Source organism: Heteronotia binoei, chromosome 13 (genome assembly GCF_032191835.1).
Source record: "Heteronotia binoei isolate CCM8104 ecotype False Entrance Well chromosome 13, APGP_CSIRO_Hbin_v1, whole genome shotgun sequence".
Classification (NCBI taxonomy): Eukaryota; Metazoa; Chordata; class Lepidosauria; order Squamata; family Gekkonidae; genus Heteronotia; species Heteronotia binoei.
Window position 1 is genome coordinate 59,792,197 of NC_083235.1, and position 18,752 is coordinate 59,810,948.

Sequence of the window (18,752 nt, forward strand, 5' to 3'; positions counted from 1 at the left end):
CCTGCTATCAGACAGGTCAAGGATTGGCCCTGGGAAGCATGCAAAGAATGTTCTCTAATTGTTTGCCTGACAGACTCTTTCATGGTCAGATATCCAAACTTCAGGCAAACAACCACAGCCAAATACTAAGGCACAGAAGATCACAGCTTCCAATTATATTCTGCATTGAACAAAATGATAAAATTACTATCAAGGTCTGAAAGGGGGAAAGTGGCTTAAAAATGGAGCCAGATCCTAAGACTTCATTGCTGGAACAGCAGAGGAGCTATCTACAAGATAACTGGAACCAAGCAGCCGGCGGTATGTGTGTTGTACCAGCAGCCTCCAGACAGCAGCTTCTCCTACAGTAGGTGTGGCAACCCCCCTTCCTGGTGTATCAGCAGAGTTTTTAAATCTTGGAAGCAGTTGTCAGCATCAGAAACAGCACTTGGAGAAGCTGGGGCCTGGACTCACCCAGATCCTGTTTGCGGTGGAGGGGCAAGAACAGGGGCAGCCATGGCAACTCATTGCTGGGCAGAGGGGGCAGGCCAGGGTCAAGTGTGGGAATCTGGAGCCTGCCTGACGTGACGCTGGCCCTATCAGTAGGCCCGGGGTGTTTAGGGAGTGGGGGCGCCCAACAGCTACTTGGGAGTGCCATGCTCACCATCTTCAGAGAAGTGAAGCACAAAGCCAACAGGCAAGCATTCTACCATCTAAGTTGGCTTTTTAATCTGTGTTCATCATTGCTGTTGATTCTGAAGTATAAGTCTTAATACTGGGGGTCTTATAAAATGGAATGCATGTTGGGCTCCATGAATTTAGCATTGATGAAGGACAGGGTGTTTCATGCAGCCATTCCTCCAGATTTTCTGTAAGGGGATTCCATGTCCATTGGCACCACTCAGCCAGCAGTGGGCTGTTTATCCTGGCCTCCGTCTTGTCTTGAGGAGGTACCATCTGACTCAGACTCAGAGATGTTACAGGCCTTGATAACATGTGACATTTGCAGTGCAGAACTAAGCGGAGTTACAGTACGTTCACTGAAGTCAATGGGCTTAAAACTGTGCAGGTCTGCTGAAGATTGTCTGGTTATTGTTTTTCAGTTGGCTAAACTGGGGACCAGCTAACATAGTAACAATGAACTTCCCAGAGCAAAATTCAACTTGTAATCTACTGATCACCAACCATAGCTGCATGAATACGATCCAACATCTATAAGATAATTAGTGCAAGATGGGCTAGGTACACAGAAGTTTCATAGCCTGCTCCATAAATAGGTAATTTAACAGACCACTGTTCCTGAACAATTTCGCAACAGTTTGCCATGTTTACTATGCCAGTGTGTAAAGGGCAAGGAACAATCTAGCCCAGGGGTGTCAAACTTCCAGAGGGCTCCTATTAGGCCCTTGAGCAACTGGCTGACATCTGCTTTCTTCTCCCTCTCTCTTGCTTCCTTCTGCATCACAGCTTGCTTTGCAAGGCTTGCTAAATCACACAGGAGCTACAGAGCAAAGCCTCTGTTTTCTTCATTGACTGAGGCTCCTCCCTTGGGGATGAACGGGGGGAGAGCTTGCTTTGCCAGGCTTTCTCAATCGCACACTGAGCTACTAAGCCAAGCCTCTCTTTCTTCTACTGGCTGAGGCTCCTCCTCCTCCTGATCCCCTGGGGAAGGAAGGAAAGAGCCAGAGTTTCCTTTGCCCCGTTCCCTGGATCCTATGGGAGAAATACAAAGAAAGCACCTTTAAGACCAACAAGTGTTAATGTTTTAAGCATGTTTTAAGGTTTTTTTAAATCTTCAATTGTTTGTCTGTGTCCTTTATAAAGTTTATGTCTCAACTTTCGTTGTTGTTGTTTGTTGTTGTTGTTGTTGTTGTACAGTCGCACAGTTGAGTCCGACTCTTTGTGACCCCATGGAGAAAGTCACGCCAGGTCTTCCTGTCTTCCACCATCCTCCGAAGTCTGCTCAAATCTGTGTTTGTTAACGCTGTCCAGCCATCTCATCTTTTGCCGTCCCCTTCTTCTTTTGCCTTCTGTCTTTCCCAGCATCAAGATCTTCTCCAGTCAGTGCTCCCTTCTCATTTGGTGGCCAAAGTATTTGAGCTTCAGCTTCAGCATTTGACCTTCCAGGGAACAGTCTGGGTTGATTTCCCTTAGGACTGACTGATTTGATCTTCTTGCAGTCCAAGGGACTCTCAAGATTCTTCTCCAGCACCACATCTCAAAAGCATCTATTCTTCTGCACTCAGCCTTCCTTATAGTCCAGCTCTCACAGCCATACATTACTACTGGGAATACCATTGCTTTGACTATACAGACTTTTGATGTCTCAGCTACCTAATTTTAAATAGGTACAAACATGGCCCAGCTTGACATGGCATGGCCCAACAAGGTCTCATTTATGTCTGATCTGGTCCTCATAACAAATAAGTTTGACACCCCTGATCTAGCCAGTAAAGAAACATCACCTATCTTCCGTTCATCCTCAGTGCTGTGGCATGTCTTCTTGTACATGTTCCTGAGGTCTTGCAACTCTTCCTCTAGCTGCCGGCGGACCATGGAGATCTGACTATGACAACTGTGATTCTTCTCCAAGTCCATTTGCAGCTGGGCCAGCTGCTGCTGGACTCCATACAAAATCACACCAAGTTCTTCTCTCTCTTTCTTCCTGTTCTTCATGAGAACTGCCTGTAATTACAAAAAGGAGGGAAAGGGCCTGCTCACTTCCACATGAACAAGACAAGAATGAGAAGGAAATCTAAACAAATATATCATACCGTCTCACGAAGCTGTTCCATCTGCTTTTCAATCTGTTTAGTGAGGTAGGTCTTTAAAGCAGTTTGGAATCTTTTCATCAAAGGCTACAGAAAGAAGCAAGAGCCAACAATTAGCGGTATTAACACCGGTCAACAATTACAATTCTTACTCAGAATATTTAACTACATGAACTATGTGAGCAGCTATACAGCCCAAATATAACGTAACAGCTTACCGAATTGATAAAATTAAAGAAAAAATATTCCCATAAACTTTTGCCAAGGCATCATATTAGATATCCAATCCTTGCCTCCAACTTTCAGCTCAGAAAATGCTGTCAAGATGCCTCAGTTCACAGTATTCCTTACAAAAAGGATAACATGAATTAAGGAAGATGGTATCAAAATAAGAAGCTCTGGGACCATTTGGTTGCAGGACAAACTGTTTTTTTAAGCAGGAAACAATGGGGAGGTGTGTAGAAGTAGAGACACAGCTGAGATATTGTCTCAAAGAAGGAATGGGAAACTGGGATCATGGGAAGGATCTGGAACTGTGGAAAGCAAATTGGAGGGGAATGCAGAAAAGAGATCACATCCCATAATGTGACAAGTGGGAGGCTGGGAATAGAGTACATTCAAGTAGAAGGAACTTGGTTAAATAAGAAAAAGGGTACCAAGTGTGGAGAAGAAACTGTATGACTGAGATGAACAATAGGTGTTCCCTACCACATGTGAATTCCAAGCAAACATAATTTCCAGATCAATTGAAACACTGCAGCTCAGACTCAGCACAGTTATATATGTTGGCAGAGTTATGTCAAGGAATCTAACAAGCTAGGATTTTACCAAAATGTAACTTTGATTTTTCTCTGCGTCTGCATTCAGATGTCATGAACTAACCACAGTGAGCACACAGATTTCAAATCCTCAAATGCACAACTGCCCTCTTTCCTTCCCCCATTCTTGTGCGTGGAGCTTAAAATTGAAGGTTTCCAAGTTCAGGAAGCTTTGGATTTAATTCTGTATTTTTACACTGTATGAATTTGGATACCTAAACAAATTGAGGATTGGATCTTTCCCAGAAACCAGGGTTTAGGGGAAAAAACAACCCCCAATTTGTTAAGCCGCCCAAATTTGGGAAACAGGAAGGAATTGTGCAAACTTGAGGTTTGAGTTTGTTTACCTCCCAAACAAAATGTGGCTTTTTTTCTGAAAGAGCCAGTATGAGCAAATATACTTGAAAAGGTTGGTTGCTTTGTTCCCCCTCTAGTGAGCGTCTGTTTCTGCCCATAGTCCGTCACATAGATTACAGAGTCATAGGCTACTTTAAAAAATGAATATGTACAAACTGAATAATATACAATGTGCAATATATACATTTTTCCATTAGAAAAGCAATTGCTGACTATGAAAACGTTACAATACATCAATATTAACTTCATTTAACCCTAAAATACAGTTAGTGCGTAGCCCTGTTTGCCGTCCAAATTTGGCTGCCAACATCAAAGCTATTTCTTGGGCTTTGGTCTTACATGCTCAGGATCCAGCACCACCAGTTGTGTTTCTTCTTCTGCCTCTTCATTTCCTTCGGTCACCTGCTCAACCAAACGCAACATTTCCTCCTCATTCTCTTCCAAAGGGCCACTTCTACTGAACTGTAGAGGCATCAGCTGAAGAGAAGATTCAGAACAGGGAGGGAAGGCAGCTGCTCCATGCGACATATATTTAGAAGAGAGATAAGTGACATAAGAGACGCAGAATGCAATACAGTTGGTAAACAGTATTTTTTAAAGAAGGCATTTATCCTAGGGAGTTTTGTTTTCTGTAAAGATGGTTTCTGTAAAGATGGTTGTTTAATGGTTGATGTGCCAGCTGCAGCCCTTCCTTAAGTAGTATAGTTTTCCCATAGTTATCTATTATCTGATCAATCTTAGATTACTAAAACGCATACTATGTGGAGCTGCCTTTAAACACTGTTCAGAAGCTTCAACTTATAGAAAATGTGGCAGAAGGATATGATTCATGATATCTTACCAGATTTAAAAGAACTACACTGCAATCAACTGACTTTCTGGCACAATTCAAAATACTGATACTTATAAAATCCTAAATGGTTTGGCATCAGATTACTTAAAGGACTTTTTGAACCTGCCTATCAGCCACAACTGTCACTACAAGCTCTATTCGGTGGCTCCTACCAGATGAAGTGATGGGGCACTCACATCTGGCCTCTGTTAGGGCATATATTTCCCACTCCCCCTGCTTCTTGGTGCTGAAACCAGCTGTGGTTTTGGCTGACTCCAAACAGCAGAGAGAGGTCAGGATTCAGCAAAAATACCACATTAATTTCACCATGCACAACAGAAACAATAGTGGCCCCAAAGAGAAACCAATACATCTCTTTCTTTATTTGGAAATGTTCCCAGGACCCTGAACTTCCGTCCTTATCACATTGAATTGGACAGGGACCACTTCTCATTAGCTAATCTGGCTCCCTCCTCATTCTCCTACCTGGCAGAGAAAATAAACTTTTTTATGTAACACAAATCTCTCACTTTATTTTTGAGGTCAGAATATTTTCCCAAATCTGAGTTCCTATGTGCTCCCGCAGTGTCAAACCATGGGTGATGCTAGAAAGGCTTCCAAGTTCTAGATATGCTGTCACATGTCTCTACCTCTCGAAACTGCTTCGGAACTACAGCAAAATTTTGCCCCACTGCTCTTCCCTTCCATTTACCTTTCAGGATTATTGGCTACTCAGACACTCAGAAATCTGCTAAAAAAATCAGAATGGTGTCTGGAACCTGCACAAATCATTCCTATTTACTCTTGCTCTCTACCACTTTGGCCTCTTGCTTCCCCTGCTTGAATGATAAACTTTGTACAGCATGTGTGGGCACCTGGAAGATTCAGCTATTAACATGGTCTTGATAATGATGAAAATTGTATGCCTAATATTATCATGATTGCTTGAGTTTTGTTAATTATTCCGTTCAGTAAACTTATATTTGATTTCATTTTCTTCAAGATTCTCAGTGCCTCTTATAAACTTATGCAGGGAGCTTCATCATTTCATCAACAATCTACCCCTAGGAACAAGAGGCAGAAAGAGTACAGTTTTCTTTCTTATGCTCTGGCTAGCCTAGTGTGAATTTGGGACCAAATTCAAAAGTGGACCCTATTTGCATAGGGAACTGTTGTAGCAACAGAAGGTGAGTATAAGAGGACAGACCTTCCTTTCATGGATTTTTAAATTGAGGGATACCTGCCACATCTCAGTTTGACTGGTGACAAGTCTTACCTTTCAGATGCCAGGTAAAAATGTTTCTCTTTTCCCTGGCCAACTGATTTGTTTTTGCTTATTGTTATGGTGCTTTGCTTGTCAATGCTTGGTTACCCCGCTTGCTGTGGACATTTCTAGTTCGTTTTATGCATATTTTCACGATTTAAAATATTTTTGCCTGGTTTTAGAATTTTAATGTTACTGTTGTATTTCTAAATTTAAAGTTAGTTTTTAAGCGTATTAGTGCCGCTATAAGGTTTTATTGCTTTTACTGCTGGTTTTATTACTCTGGTTATTACAAGTATAGCAGCAAGGGAACTTTCACACAAGGGGATTCTTTGACTTTCCTCCATTCTCCATTGTACCTGCCATTTTCTGCTACCCATCGCCACAATGCTTTTTGCCAACTTCTTTAAAAACACACACACAGTAGTAGGTATTACAACAGTGATATACCTACTGCTGATAACAGCAACAAAAAATCAGCAAAATCCTGCTAGTAGGTATGGAGCAGAATGGTGGATATGAGGGGAAATGAAAGAGGAAATACTGCTGAATGAGGTCCACTCTCTCTGAAAAACTGACCTGAGTGTAATCAAAGCAGATTTGGGGGGAAATGCAGCAAAACTGGGGAAATCTTAGAAGGTGGGAAACTGCACAATGATGCCACTGCCAGGGATGGGGCCCAGAGCAAAACCCCCACATGGAAGCAAGCTGGATAAAAAATAAACAAAGTGGATATAAAAGTAAACCAACAATGTTATTATGTGTGTTGTTACTTGAGTTAAATCTGTCTTCCTCGTATTACTATGCAAATTCCACTACATTCATATTTCTAATTATCCAACTAACTTGGATATCCAAAGCATCCCAGTACAATAATAATAAAAACTGGGCAAGAAATCACAAGTGCAGAGCAGACTAAACATCAAGCAGAGTTTAAAAGCCAGAGTTGAGTGTTGCAGTTTTTCAGCATCAACTGGATCAAAACATGCTGTAATAATGACAGCCATTTCAACAAGACACTGGCTAGTATCTGAGGCAGTGATGCTCTATATTCTTGATGCTTGGGGGGCAACAGTGGTAGGGCTTCTGGAGTTCTGGCCCTGCTGGTGGACCTTCTGATGGTACCTGGGTTTTGGCCACTGTATGTCATGGACTGGATGAGCCATTGGCCTGATCCAGCATGGCTTTTTTTATGTTCTTACCTGGCTGTTCTTTAACCTCCACCAGCAGGGGTAAATCAGATCTCTGGCTGCTGGCTGATGAAGATGGAGAAGAGATCACTTCTTCTTCCTCACCATACAAGCTCGAAGGAATTCTGCCTATGGTAATCCTCTCCTGAAAAGAATAACAACAACCTATTGTCAGGACAGAATGACCAAAAGGGTATTCCTGCTTAGAGAGCTGGTTGCTATACAATTCTGCATAAATCTTTCATTAAAAATACTAAGTAAGGTCACTTAACTCTTGCTGCTTCATAAGAACATAGGGAAACAATTTAAAGAACCTATATGGGAATAGACAACAAAGGGCCTCCAGCCGCACTTAATAAAATACGAGTGTTGACTTTTAAAGCTTATTCTTAAATGAAAAGTGCATTTATAGCTCCTGTGATAGCAAAATAACATTTGGGAAATGTTACTGTTACAGCTTTATAAAAACTTGCAAGATGTCTGTCTCCTCTTCCTCCACCAATGCTGAAAAATGGGAGCAAAGATGAGCAACTACTTCAGTAATACACTGTGTTACCACAGCAAGTGCTAATGCAGCAGCTACTGCCTGTCCGGTGTCTAATTTACCATTTTTAGGTAAAATCATTGAGAGGGCAGTGGCGCTGCAGCCACAGAGGTTCCTAGATGATGCTGCCGTTCTTGACCCGTGCCAGTCTGGTTTCCGACCGGGCCATGGGACGGAGACGGTGCTGGTCGCCTTGGTGGATGACCTTCAGCGGCAACTGGATCGGGGCGGCGCCGCGGTACTGATGCTACTAGACCTGTCGGCGGCATTTGACACAGTCGACCATCAGTCGCTAAAGCGCCGCCTCGCTGACATAGGGGTTGGTCTTGCAATGGCTTTCCTCCTTCCTCTCCGGTCGGGGACAAAGGGTGGCTATTGGGGGTGAGCGATCCCAGAGGCACACACTTGATTGTGGAGTGCCTCAGGGAGCAGTTCTCTCCCCAATGCTGTTTAACATTTATATGCGCCCCCTTGCCCAGATTGTCCGGAGATTTGGGCTGGCTTGCCATCAATATGCAGATGACACCCAGCTCTATCTACTAATGGACGGCCAGCCCGGCTCCGCCCCGGGGAACCTAGATCGGGCCTTGCAGGCTGTAGCGACGTGGCTCAGACTGAGTGGGCTGAAGCTGAACCCAGCGAAGACAGAGGTCCTTTGTGTGGGTCGCGGCGCCCTAGGAGGGGAAATAGCTCTCCCAACCTTCGAAGGCGCACCATTGAAATCAGCGCGCCAGGTAAAGAGCTTGGGTGTTTTACTGGAGCCTTCATTATCAATGGAGGCCCAGATAGCAGCCACTGCCAAGTCAGCATTCTTTCACCTGAAGCGGGCAAGGCAGTTGGCCCCCTTCCTGGAGCGTCGCAACCTCGCAACAGTGATCCATACAACGGTCACCTCAAGATTGGACTACTGTAATGCCCTCTACTTGGGGCTACCTCTCTGCCGGACCCGGAAGCTGCAGCTGGTGCAGAATGCGTCGGCCAGGCTACTATTGGGGCTCTCGAAACAGGAGCACATACGGCCGGGGCTGCGCGGACTGCACTGGCTGCCAATTATCTACCGAGTCCAGTACAAAGTGTTGGTCATTACCTTTAAAGCCCTATATGGCCGAGGACCAGCCTACCTAAGGGACCGTCTCTCCCCATATGAACCCCAGAGGGCACTGAGGTCAATGGGAAAAAATAAAATGACCACCCCCGGGCCGAGAGAGGTCAAGCTCCAAAACACCAGAGCACGAGCCTTTTCAGCTGCGGCCCCTGCACTGCGGAACCACCTTCCGGAGGAAGTGCGGGCCCTGCGGAACCTTGACCAGTTCCGCAGGGCCTGCAAGACCGTCCTCTTCAGACAAGCTTACATTGATATCGAATGCTGAGTTGCTAGGAATAAAGGAATCGCCATCTATAATATTATTATGGAATATTTAAACTGGCAGAACCAGCGCCAGAATATTTTTATTGCTGCCAGATACATCTAACTTAACTTAAATTATGTATTTTAATTCTATTGACTGGTTTTTATATGTTTAATTTTTTTTAATTGTTAAATTTAAAGTTTTACCTATCTATGTAAATGTATGAAATGTTGTTAGCCGCCCTGAGCCGCCTAGGCGGGGAGGGCGGGATACAAATAAAATTTATTATTATTATTATATTACTATTCCTCTCTTCCTTCCAGCCTAAAATCCAGAAGATAGAGAGGGAGAAAGGATGGACAATTGTGTACCAATGTTCTACGAGACATGGTCCCTCTTTTACTCTGTAGCTTTTTAAAGAGAGAAAGAGAGCAGCATCCATAGTTTCCATAAGGTCATCCTGGATGTATTCATGATAAAGACTGCACCAGTTATTCTGTCCTTATTGCTGGCTCTGCCTGGAAGCCACAAGAATGTATCACCAGAGATACCAGCCACAGGCAATCAGACAACTGCTTGAGTATTCTGATTGGTTTGGGATTGGTTCCTATCAGCTTCTCCACTGGCAGAAGAGGGAGCAGTGTCAGCCTCAACAGATTCCTCTTCTCACTGGATTAATGTCTACAAATAGCCTTTTCAGGGGATCAAAAGGCGTGCTTCTTTGTACTGGTGGAATTCCTGGTCAGATCCATTCCAGAGTCAGAGTGAAAACCAAGCCTACAAACAGTCTGAGAATCATAAAACAAATAATGTTAATAATGGGCAGGATCCTGCAATCCATCCAAGGAATGTGATGATGGTTGCTGATGTCCTGGCTTTTCCTTCCTCCTAGCAACTATTTCTGACCAAGGAAAGTTCATTCTTGGGGCTGAAGGACCCATATGGAGTACTAGTGGAAAGGGGTGAAATCACTCCCTTTTGCCTCTTGCATGACTGCAGCTCTGCAGATGGAAGAGGAAGAGAGAAGCAATTTCACCCCTTTCTTTATCCCCGTTACATCCTCCTGATCTGTATGGCTATTGCTCCATGTGGGTCTTATAAACCCGGGAATAAACTATCCCTGGGTTGGAAAGGATTCCCAATGAGGGGGAAAAGTCGGGATGATCTATGATCCTTGTACTAGATCTAACCATCCACTAACAAAATATTATGGTTCCAAAACCCATGCCTATCTAAAAAGAGTAGGATTAGGACTAACTGAAATTCAGGGACTTCTGAGAGCTCCTACTAACTGAGAGTTTATGAGAGATCTCTTACAAGTCTGAAATTTCCTGATAATGAAATGCTACAAAAGGCACAGAGGCAAAAGGATAGCTCATGAGGAAATGCTGCTATTGGAATCTGAAAGAAGTGCTCTCTCTCTAAAAAAGCAGGCAACCTGATTTGCTCTTAATTAGATCTCATTACACCTCACATAAAGCTGTTAGAGAAATAAAGCTGTTAGAGATAACAATATGGAGCAGAGGTCCATCAGTGGCTATTAGCCACAGTGTGTGTGTGTGTGTGTGTGTGTGTGTATATTTGGCCGCTGTGTGACACAGAATGTTGGACTGGATGAGCCATTGGCCTGATCTAACATGGCTTCTCTTATGTTCTTAAGCCAAAGTGCTGCAGAAATTTCATTTTCTTGCTACTTACACTGGAGATTCTACCAGGAGTACAAAAACCATGATCTAAGGGGCAAGCATGCAGCTCATGGCAATTATCCACAGCTCTCCTTCCTAGTGCAGCCCACCTGCTATCTTACCAACATGTGCCAACATAAGCTGTAACTGAGATAGCTGCCTTAATAAAATACCTCAGAGGATTCAATCAGGACCAGATCTAGTTCAAGGAAAGTATGTCTGATGCATTCCCCTGTACCAGAAGCAACCTGTGAGGAAGCTGAACCCCTCGGCCTGTCAACAACCTTCCCAGTGTGCCACCAGAGAGCCACTTGACTTTGACAACAGGATCACTGGCTGTCAGCTCTCACCTGTTCTCTCTTCTTCTGCCTTAACTAGTAACAAAAGAACATCAGAACTACCTCATGATGGTGACCTGTGATGACACAAAAACAGATGGTACACCCAGGAAGAACAAGTCTCTATGGATCACGTCCAGAGTCACTCACCTCTGCAAAGGAGGGCTCTGTGAATTCAGGAACGCCCACTCCTGTTGTGCTTGGCTCGCCCATCTCTGCTGGGAACCTCTCCTCTGTGATTGCTGTTGGGGTGCCTTCTACCTCTTCCTTCATGACAACCGAAGAAACACCTTCTGCACCTTCCTCCATGGCAGCCATCGGAGCACCTTCTGCTTCTTCCTCCTTGGCAACTGTAGGAGTACCTTCCATCCCTTCCTCCATGGCAACCAAAGAAACACCTTCTGCTCCTTCCTCCATGGCAGCCATAGGGGCACCTACTGCCTCTTCCTCCTTGGCAACTGTAGGAGTACCTTCCATCCCTTCCTCCATGACAACCAAAGAAACACTTTCTGTCCCTTCCTCCATGGCAGCCATAGGGACACCTACTGCCTCTTCCTCTATGGCAGCCACAAGAGCACCTTCTGCCTCTTCCTTCACAGAAGCTATAGGGAGACTGTCTGCATCTTCTTCCTTAACACCTGTAGGAGCACCTTCTGCCCCTTCCTCTGTGGCAGTCATAGAAACACCTTCTGTCTCCTTCTCCACAGTAGCTGTAGGGGCACTTTCTGCCTCTTCCTCCCCAGCAGCCGTAGGAACATTTTCTATCATTTCTTCCTTGGCATTACTGTCTTCTGGCTGTGATAATGAAAAGTAGTTCAAACGTGAACACTAAAAGCAGAATTAAAATAGTTCATATACTATAACACAAGAATCAGCAAAACTTTAAAGAGCAAGCTGGACTTTAACAACATTAGCCCTATTGACTGACTCGAGTGTGATTATTTGGGAATTTAGAGTTGTAAGAAAGAACTAGAAGTGCCAAGTCATCTTCATATTTCTTTGTCATAACATAGCATGACCTCGGGTGACAGAAAAATCTATAAACCAAACAAAAATGTTGTTGGGAAACAAAGAGAAAGAGAAAATAGCAAAATATGGTATTATGTTAGGCTGTTCTGTGATTTATAAATTTACAGGACTGGTTGCCATCTAAAGAGTCACAACTACTCACTACCAGAGCTATGCCATCACCCTGATTTGGGCCACTTGTGTCTTCCAGCTCTGCAGCCTACTCAATAAATACACAAAGGAAATAATATTCTTTAAGTGAATAGGCACAGTATAATTTCACCTTTAAACCTTACTGTGTTTTACTTATACCATATCTATTTACCATTTATATATAGCAAGTAAAAATACCCTAGTGCGATTACTGTAATATTGGTGACCTCAGTGTGACAAAATGTTATACAGTCCACTCTCCAAAGCAGCCATTTTCTCCAGGGGAACTGATCTCTTTTGTCTGAAGATCAGACATAATTCCAGAAGATCTATAGGCCCCACCCAGGGGTTAGTAAACCTAAAGAGATTAAGCTTTCACATACATCACTTTGACCTCAAAGCAATGGCAAGGGATGGACAGTCAGTGCTGCAGCCCCTCTACTCAGGCGAGGAAGTATCCCTAAACTAAGTGGCATGGAACTGCGCTAGGGGAAATCACCTGACTAGTGTATCTGCTCAAGTTAGAAACCTCCTGTAGGAGTTCACTCTTCTTCTTTCACCCGAACAGGAAACTGAAAAATTGGAATTATATAGGAAAGATTTGATACTCAAAAGAGACTGCAAAGTATTATTGGTGAGAGAAGTAAAAACAATTAATTTGTCTACCAAACAAGAAGGCATGTTTTTAACTTCAAAATTTTACAAATGTATCAAATGTCTTTCCAAATGAGGAAACATAAACACTTACAGCTATGGCCACTCCATCTTCTGGATTTGGACCACTTGGGTCTTCTGGCTGGGCAGCCTAGTAGATAGCACACAGAAGAAAACAACGTTCTATGGCAAACTGGCACAGTGAGTTTTCTTTAAACTTTAATGCACTTTACATGTGTCATGTCTCTTCAATACATAAATATAGCATGCAGAAAGACCCCTCTGTGACTACTGCAATGCTGCAGCTATTGCTGAAAGGATCAGGAAATTTCTCTACTTTTCAGACAGCAATATGCCATAAGAAGTCTAAACTTTTAAAAAACATCTACTCACAGCAAATAAATAGCTGTTAGTTAAACAAATAGCTTCAAGATGCAAAGGTCAATTTAAGTCCTACAAGCTACAACAAAACAAAAAGCAAAGATAGGATACAATGTAAAAAATAATTACTATTGTCACTTCTGCAGTATGAATATGGGTAGCTAGCATGCAGATGTCCTGGGTATACAGAGGAACACAGAAGGTCCCTTCTGACTGTGGGATTCCTGGAAAAATGTAGGAAAATAACAGTCTGTTGCACTGAACACACACATCCCCCATTCCCAAACTGGTGGGTGGCTGAGTGCTACATAAAAGTGCTGCCATCAAGATGCTTTGAAAAGCTGTTCAAAGAGTGCAATATGGAATACGTTTGTTAACCAGTATCATAATGGATCACTGTAATCCAGGAGTTTAATATGTATCTGGGCATTTTAACATGACAGAGCTAATTTTTAAAATAGCTTATTTTTCAATCACAAATATATAACAAGAGTAAATTACAGAAGATTTAAGACAAGGTATAATTTCCCAATAGCTATAATTATCAAATGATTATCATTAAAATTAACATAACTGAAAGCAAAAGAAGGAGAAGGGGGGGAAAAATAAAGTGAAAAGAAAGATTTTAAACAGAAAGAAGGGATGAGTGGAGTAGGACATGATACTGCATTTGAAGGGGGTTTTTTTACAACTTAAATTTTGTTACAATTCGTATACAAAAACTTGTTTGTAAATTAGCCAAATGTCTTGAAAAAGGCTGTTATAACCAAGGCACTACACCCTGTCATATGGCTGGTGGATCTGCTGGTAGACAGAAGGTAAATTCTGTATATTTCAAACTACATACACTCAGGGCTTTTTTTGTAGAAAAAGCTCAGGAGTAACTAATTTGCATGTTAGGCCACACCCCCTGACATCACCATTGTTTCACGCAGGGCTTTTCTGTAGAAAAAGCCCAGCAAGAACTCATTTGCATGTTAGGCCACACCTCCTGATGTCAAGCCAGCTGGAAATGTGTTCCTGTGGGTTCCTGCTCAAAAAAAGCTCTGCATATACTAACCTTTTCCACACAGGTTGCATATTGTTAGGAATTGGTAGGGGGTCCCCTAAAGCATTGGGCTGCATTTGTGCACCTTCTGGATTTTCCCTGTCTTTTCTCCAATCCTTTCCAATCCTGCTTTCCTGTGAAATATTAGGAAAGACTACAGAAAAGCAGCCAGATGGCTGCCATGTGTGCAGAAATTCTGGATACTGCTGTCCTGCCTACATGGCAGGTATATTCCTGGCCCCAGGCCCCATAGTGGCCATTTTTGCCTGCCACCAATGGACTTTTTGATTTTTCAGTCAGCAACTGAATATCGTAACAGTGTGTCCATCAAGTTCTCGAACTTCCAGTTTTCATTTTAAAAAGAAAAGTCTGTAGCCCCTTTAGTTGCAGATATATATACAGCAGGCCTCATTTTGGGCAGCAGATCACAGGAGGAGAGCTCCAGAACCTCTACATTTTATTGTGCTCTTTCTTTCTTACCCCCCTCCCCCCAGAAAAACCACTTGCTTCTGGGCTTCCATTGTTCAAACCCCCGGTGAGAATTTTGCTGAACTCTTAAGATTGGACAAACTTTCTAATATTTTTCCCCACAAAAAAGGGGGAAATAACCAAAGCATATAAAGCAGACAGATGGAAATCTTCCTCATGCCACTGTGGCCACATAAGGAGAAAGTAATTTTAGAAGTATGATGGGAGTAAGGTTTTATTAGGACAATTATAATTCAAGAAACATTTTAAGGTACGGTAAATGCTGAGCTGATATAATTTAGTACACCTCCCGGTGATGTCAGGGGTGTGTAGCACATGCAAATGAGTTGTGCTAATGATGAGCTCCAACACCTCTTTTTCTACAAAATGACCCCTATATGCATAAACACACACCTTTCCTCTTATATCTCTGCAATAAAAGAGACTACAGACTTATTTTTAAAAAAAATGAAAAACAGACCTGATTCCCTTATTGCTATAATACTACAATGATATTCAATTTCCATTTTTAACAAGAATCTGGAAACTGGTGATGGAGGGGGGAATTACTGCGTTGGGAGACTGGAAGCAAGGAAAACAAGGGGATATCTGTCATGTAGAAGCCCTGTTGCTGCTGTGCTGTATCAGCAACTGCAGCAATGGGGTAACCACACAACACATATCTGTTAGGAAAACACCATCATCTGTATTCTAGTAGCTGCAGGAAGAGTGTCAGTAATTTATTCTTTTTTTGTCTTAACTGCATTGCATTTTGGATTCCTCTACTAAAAACTCAATGCATGAATTTGTAATCGTTTCTAGACTTGCACCAACTACTTAGGCCAAAGAGTACAAATGCCGAAGTAACTCACATCTGTTGTTAACTCCTTTATTATATATATACAATTTACTGTTATTTACATGTCTTATCTAAGATGTTATTCCAATCTTAGATGTATTTACTGTTTAGTTACTTAGGCATCTTGACTCTTATTAGCTCTTCCTGGCAACTAACCCCTACATCTGTAAGTAATATTTGAGGAAATCTGTGTCAGTGAATCTGAAGTAGTGTACATATTAAGTCTCTCAGTTCTCACTTGTATCCAGAATTAACCTTATCTGACTTGTGTCACTAGACTCAAACCTCACCCCCACATCTTTGTTAGCTCTTTTATTTGTATGCTAATTTACTGTCATTATATATAATATTTTCATCCTTCAGGGATACATGATGTCTTCCTTCTTGGAGCCCCACATCACTGACCAACATTACTACTACACCATCTCAGGTCACTCGGTTCCAACACCTGAGATGCAGCATATCTGGTTCAACAACCAGTGTACCATTTTAATACCCAGGGATAATAAAATCACTGCAAATGTTACCACTTTGTCTGTTGCAAGCTGCTCTTCATCCCCATCTTCTGCAGTTTGTCCATGCTCTGATTCAGTGCTTGATTTTTAAATTAAAGAAAATATTTTAGCACAGTTATTGGTACATGTTTTTAAAATGATAAGCATGATGAGGGGAGGGATATCATTTCATTTTCTCAGAAATCTGCACAGGTAAACCATCAATATATACAAGCATGACAGGAAATACTTGCAGTTATTTCATCTCACCAAAATTAGTTTGATGTCTTGGTGTGAAATTCACAGTGAAATCTAAATGTCCTGAAGAGTTGACAGACCAGGGCAGGATAAGTGGGTGTATCACCCCACTTGGAACACTGATTCCTCCCACTTTTCACTTTTTTTAAACAGGCATCAAAATTTGTTTCATTTCCACTGAAATAATGAGAGTTTCTTCTCAGAACACGGGGAAACACCCCAAATTAGCAATTAGGACTCCCCAAAGGTGGCAGGAGACCAAACTTCACCTATTAGGCCTACTTCCAACTCTGCCTAATGAAAATTCCACTTTGGTGGATGTTTCAAACCCACTCTTATATGCCAGCAACTCTCCTTTTTAACAGGGTGTTTAAAGGTTATGAGGAAATAACCATGTGATGTTTTTCAGAATCTATCAGTCTCTAGGTACTGAAACACTCTCTCTCGCTCACGCTTGGTGAAAAGATTATAGATGTTTATGTTGTTTATAAGGAAATCAATTATTTTTTTTCACCCATTCCCTTTGAAGCGCTTCCTGGGTATACAGCAACCCCCAACCACCTTGACTCTCCTTTAGCAAGGAAGGGCGGCTACTGCCCTGCTTTTGTTTCAAACTATGTCTGCAGATAATAATCTAACGTTCCACAGCATTCCAGGGGCGACCAAGTGTGTGTCCCCCTGATGTTTTCCAATAAGCACCTGCAGTTGCTTTAGAGAACAGTTGTATACTACACAAAGCAAAGCGCTTTGTACGGTCTACAACTGTTACGTCTATTTAGAAACTCCTTTTAAAATGGCAGCCACATTTCTTCCAAGTAACGAAGTACAGAACACGTCGCCAAATATCCCGGGAAGTAAGTATACCCTTTCCTTCAGCCGAAAGCTCTTCAGGGCCCCCCGCCCACTCAATATTAACGAGACCCAATGCACGCACTCTGCTTTAAAATGTTCTTAAACTCGTATCCTTTCTTGCTCACCCTCGCCTCGCCTCCATCCTCTTTTCTGTTGCTAAGCGACACTACCAACATCCCGAAGCCAGGCTTTTCCCCCTCACCACCTCCTTTCTCCTCGGACGATACCAATTCTGGAGAGGGGGAAAATAAATTGGACTGAACCATGTTTGGGGATAGGGGGGGGGGAGATTATAACGTTCGACTCGTTTCAGTGGTATGTAGGAGGCCACCACAGACCTAGACGATCATAGAGATAAAAAAGCTAGAGTGACTCATTGTGTGAATTTCTGGTAAATGATGAATGTTGCTCATTATATTAGCCTCTGGAGGATGTCTGAAAATAAACAAGATTGTATTATAAGAGTATCGGAAATTATTGAGGAAGACTCAGCATGGGTTCTGTAGGGGAAGATCTTGCCTCACTAACCTGTTACATTTCTTTGAGGGGGTGAACAAACATGTGGACAAAGGAGACCCGATAGATGTTGTTTACCTTGACTTCCAGAAAGTTTTTGATAAAGTTCCTCATCAAAGGCTCCTTAGAAAGCTTGAGAGTCATGGAGTAAAAGGACAGGTCCTCTTGTGGATCAAAAACTGGCTGAGTAATAGGAAGCAGAGAGTGAGTATAAATGGGCAGTCTTCGCAGTGGAGGACGGTAAGCAGTGGGGTGCCGCAGGATCCGGTACTGGGTCCCATGCTCTTTAACTTGTTCATAAATGATTTAGAGTTGGGAGTGAGCAGTGAAGTGGCCAAATTTGCGGATGACACTAAATTGTTCAGGGTGGTGAGAACCAGAGAGGATTGTGAGGAACTCCAAAGGGATCTGTTGAGGCTGGGTGAGTGGGCGTCAACGTGGCAGATGCGGTTCAATGTGGCCAAGTGCAAAGTAATGCACATTGGGGCCAAGAATCCCAGCTACAAGTACAAGTTGATGGGGTGTGAACTGGCAGAGACTGACCAAGAGAGAGATCTTGGGGTCGTGGTAGATAATTCACTGAAAATGTCAAGACAGTGTGCGTTTGCAATAAAAAAGGCCAACGCCATGCTGGGAATTATTAGGAAGGGAATTGAAAACAAATCAGCCAGTATCATAATGCCCCTGTATAAATCGATGGTGCGGTCTCATTTGGAGTACTGTGTGCAGTTCTGGTCGCACGCACCTCAAAAAGGATATTATAGCATTGGAGAAAGTTCAGAAAAGGGCAACTAGAATGATTAAAGGGCTGGAACACCTTCCCTATGAAGAAAGGTTGGAACGCTTAGGGCTCTTTAGCTTGGAGAAACGTCGACTGAGAGGTGACATGATAGAGGTTTACAAGATAATGCATGGGATGGAGAAAGTAGAGAAA

The 18,752-nt window shown here is 42.7% G+C and overlaps 1 protein-coding gene across 2 annotated transcripts in view; it reads right to left on the minus strand.

The window, feature by feature from the left end:
* CCDC40 (coiled-coil domain containing 40) overlaps positions 1-17,566 on the minus strand; it is a 42,700-nt gene extending 25,134 nt beyond the window's left edge. The window contains exons 1-8 of one of the 2 annotated variants that reach the window (XM_060252841.1): positions 17,428-17,566; positions 16,226-16,292; positions 13,037-13,093; positions 11,278-11,922; positions 7,224-7,356; positions 4,265-4,437; positions 2,754-2,837; positions 2,445-2,664 (exon numbers count right to left, since the gene is read on the minus strand). In XM_060252841.1, the coding sequence (XP_060108824.1) occupies positions 2,445-2,664; positions 2,754-2,837; positions 4,265-4,437; positions 7,224-7,356; positions 11,278-11,922; positions 13,037-13,093; positions 16,226-16,292; positions 17,428-17,444 (1,396 nt within the window). In that variant the 5' untranslated portion in view covers positions 17,445-17,566. Of the gene's footprint in view, positions 1-2,444; positions 2,665-2,753; positions 2,838-4,264; positions 4,438-7,223; positions 7,357-11,277; positions 11,923-12,298; positions 12,359-13,036; positions 13,094-16,225; positions 16,293-17,427 lie in introns of those variants that run through there. The other variant, XM_060252843.1, reaches the window with a different exon arrangement.
* Positions 17,567-18,752: the final 1,186 nt, after the last annotated feature.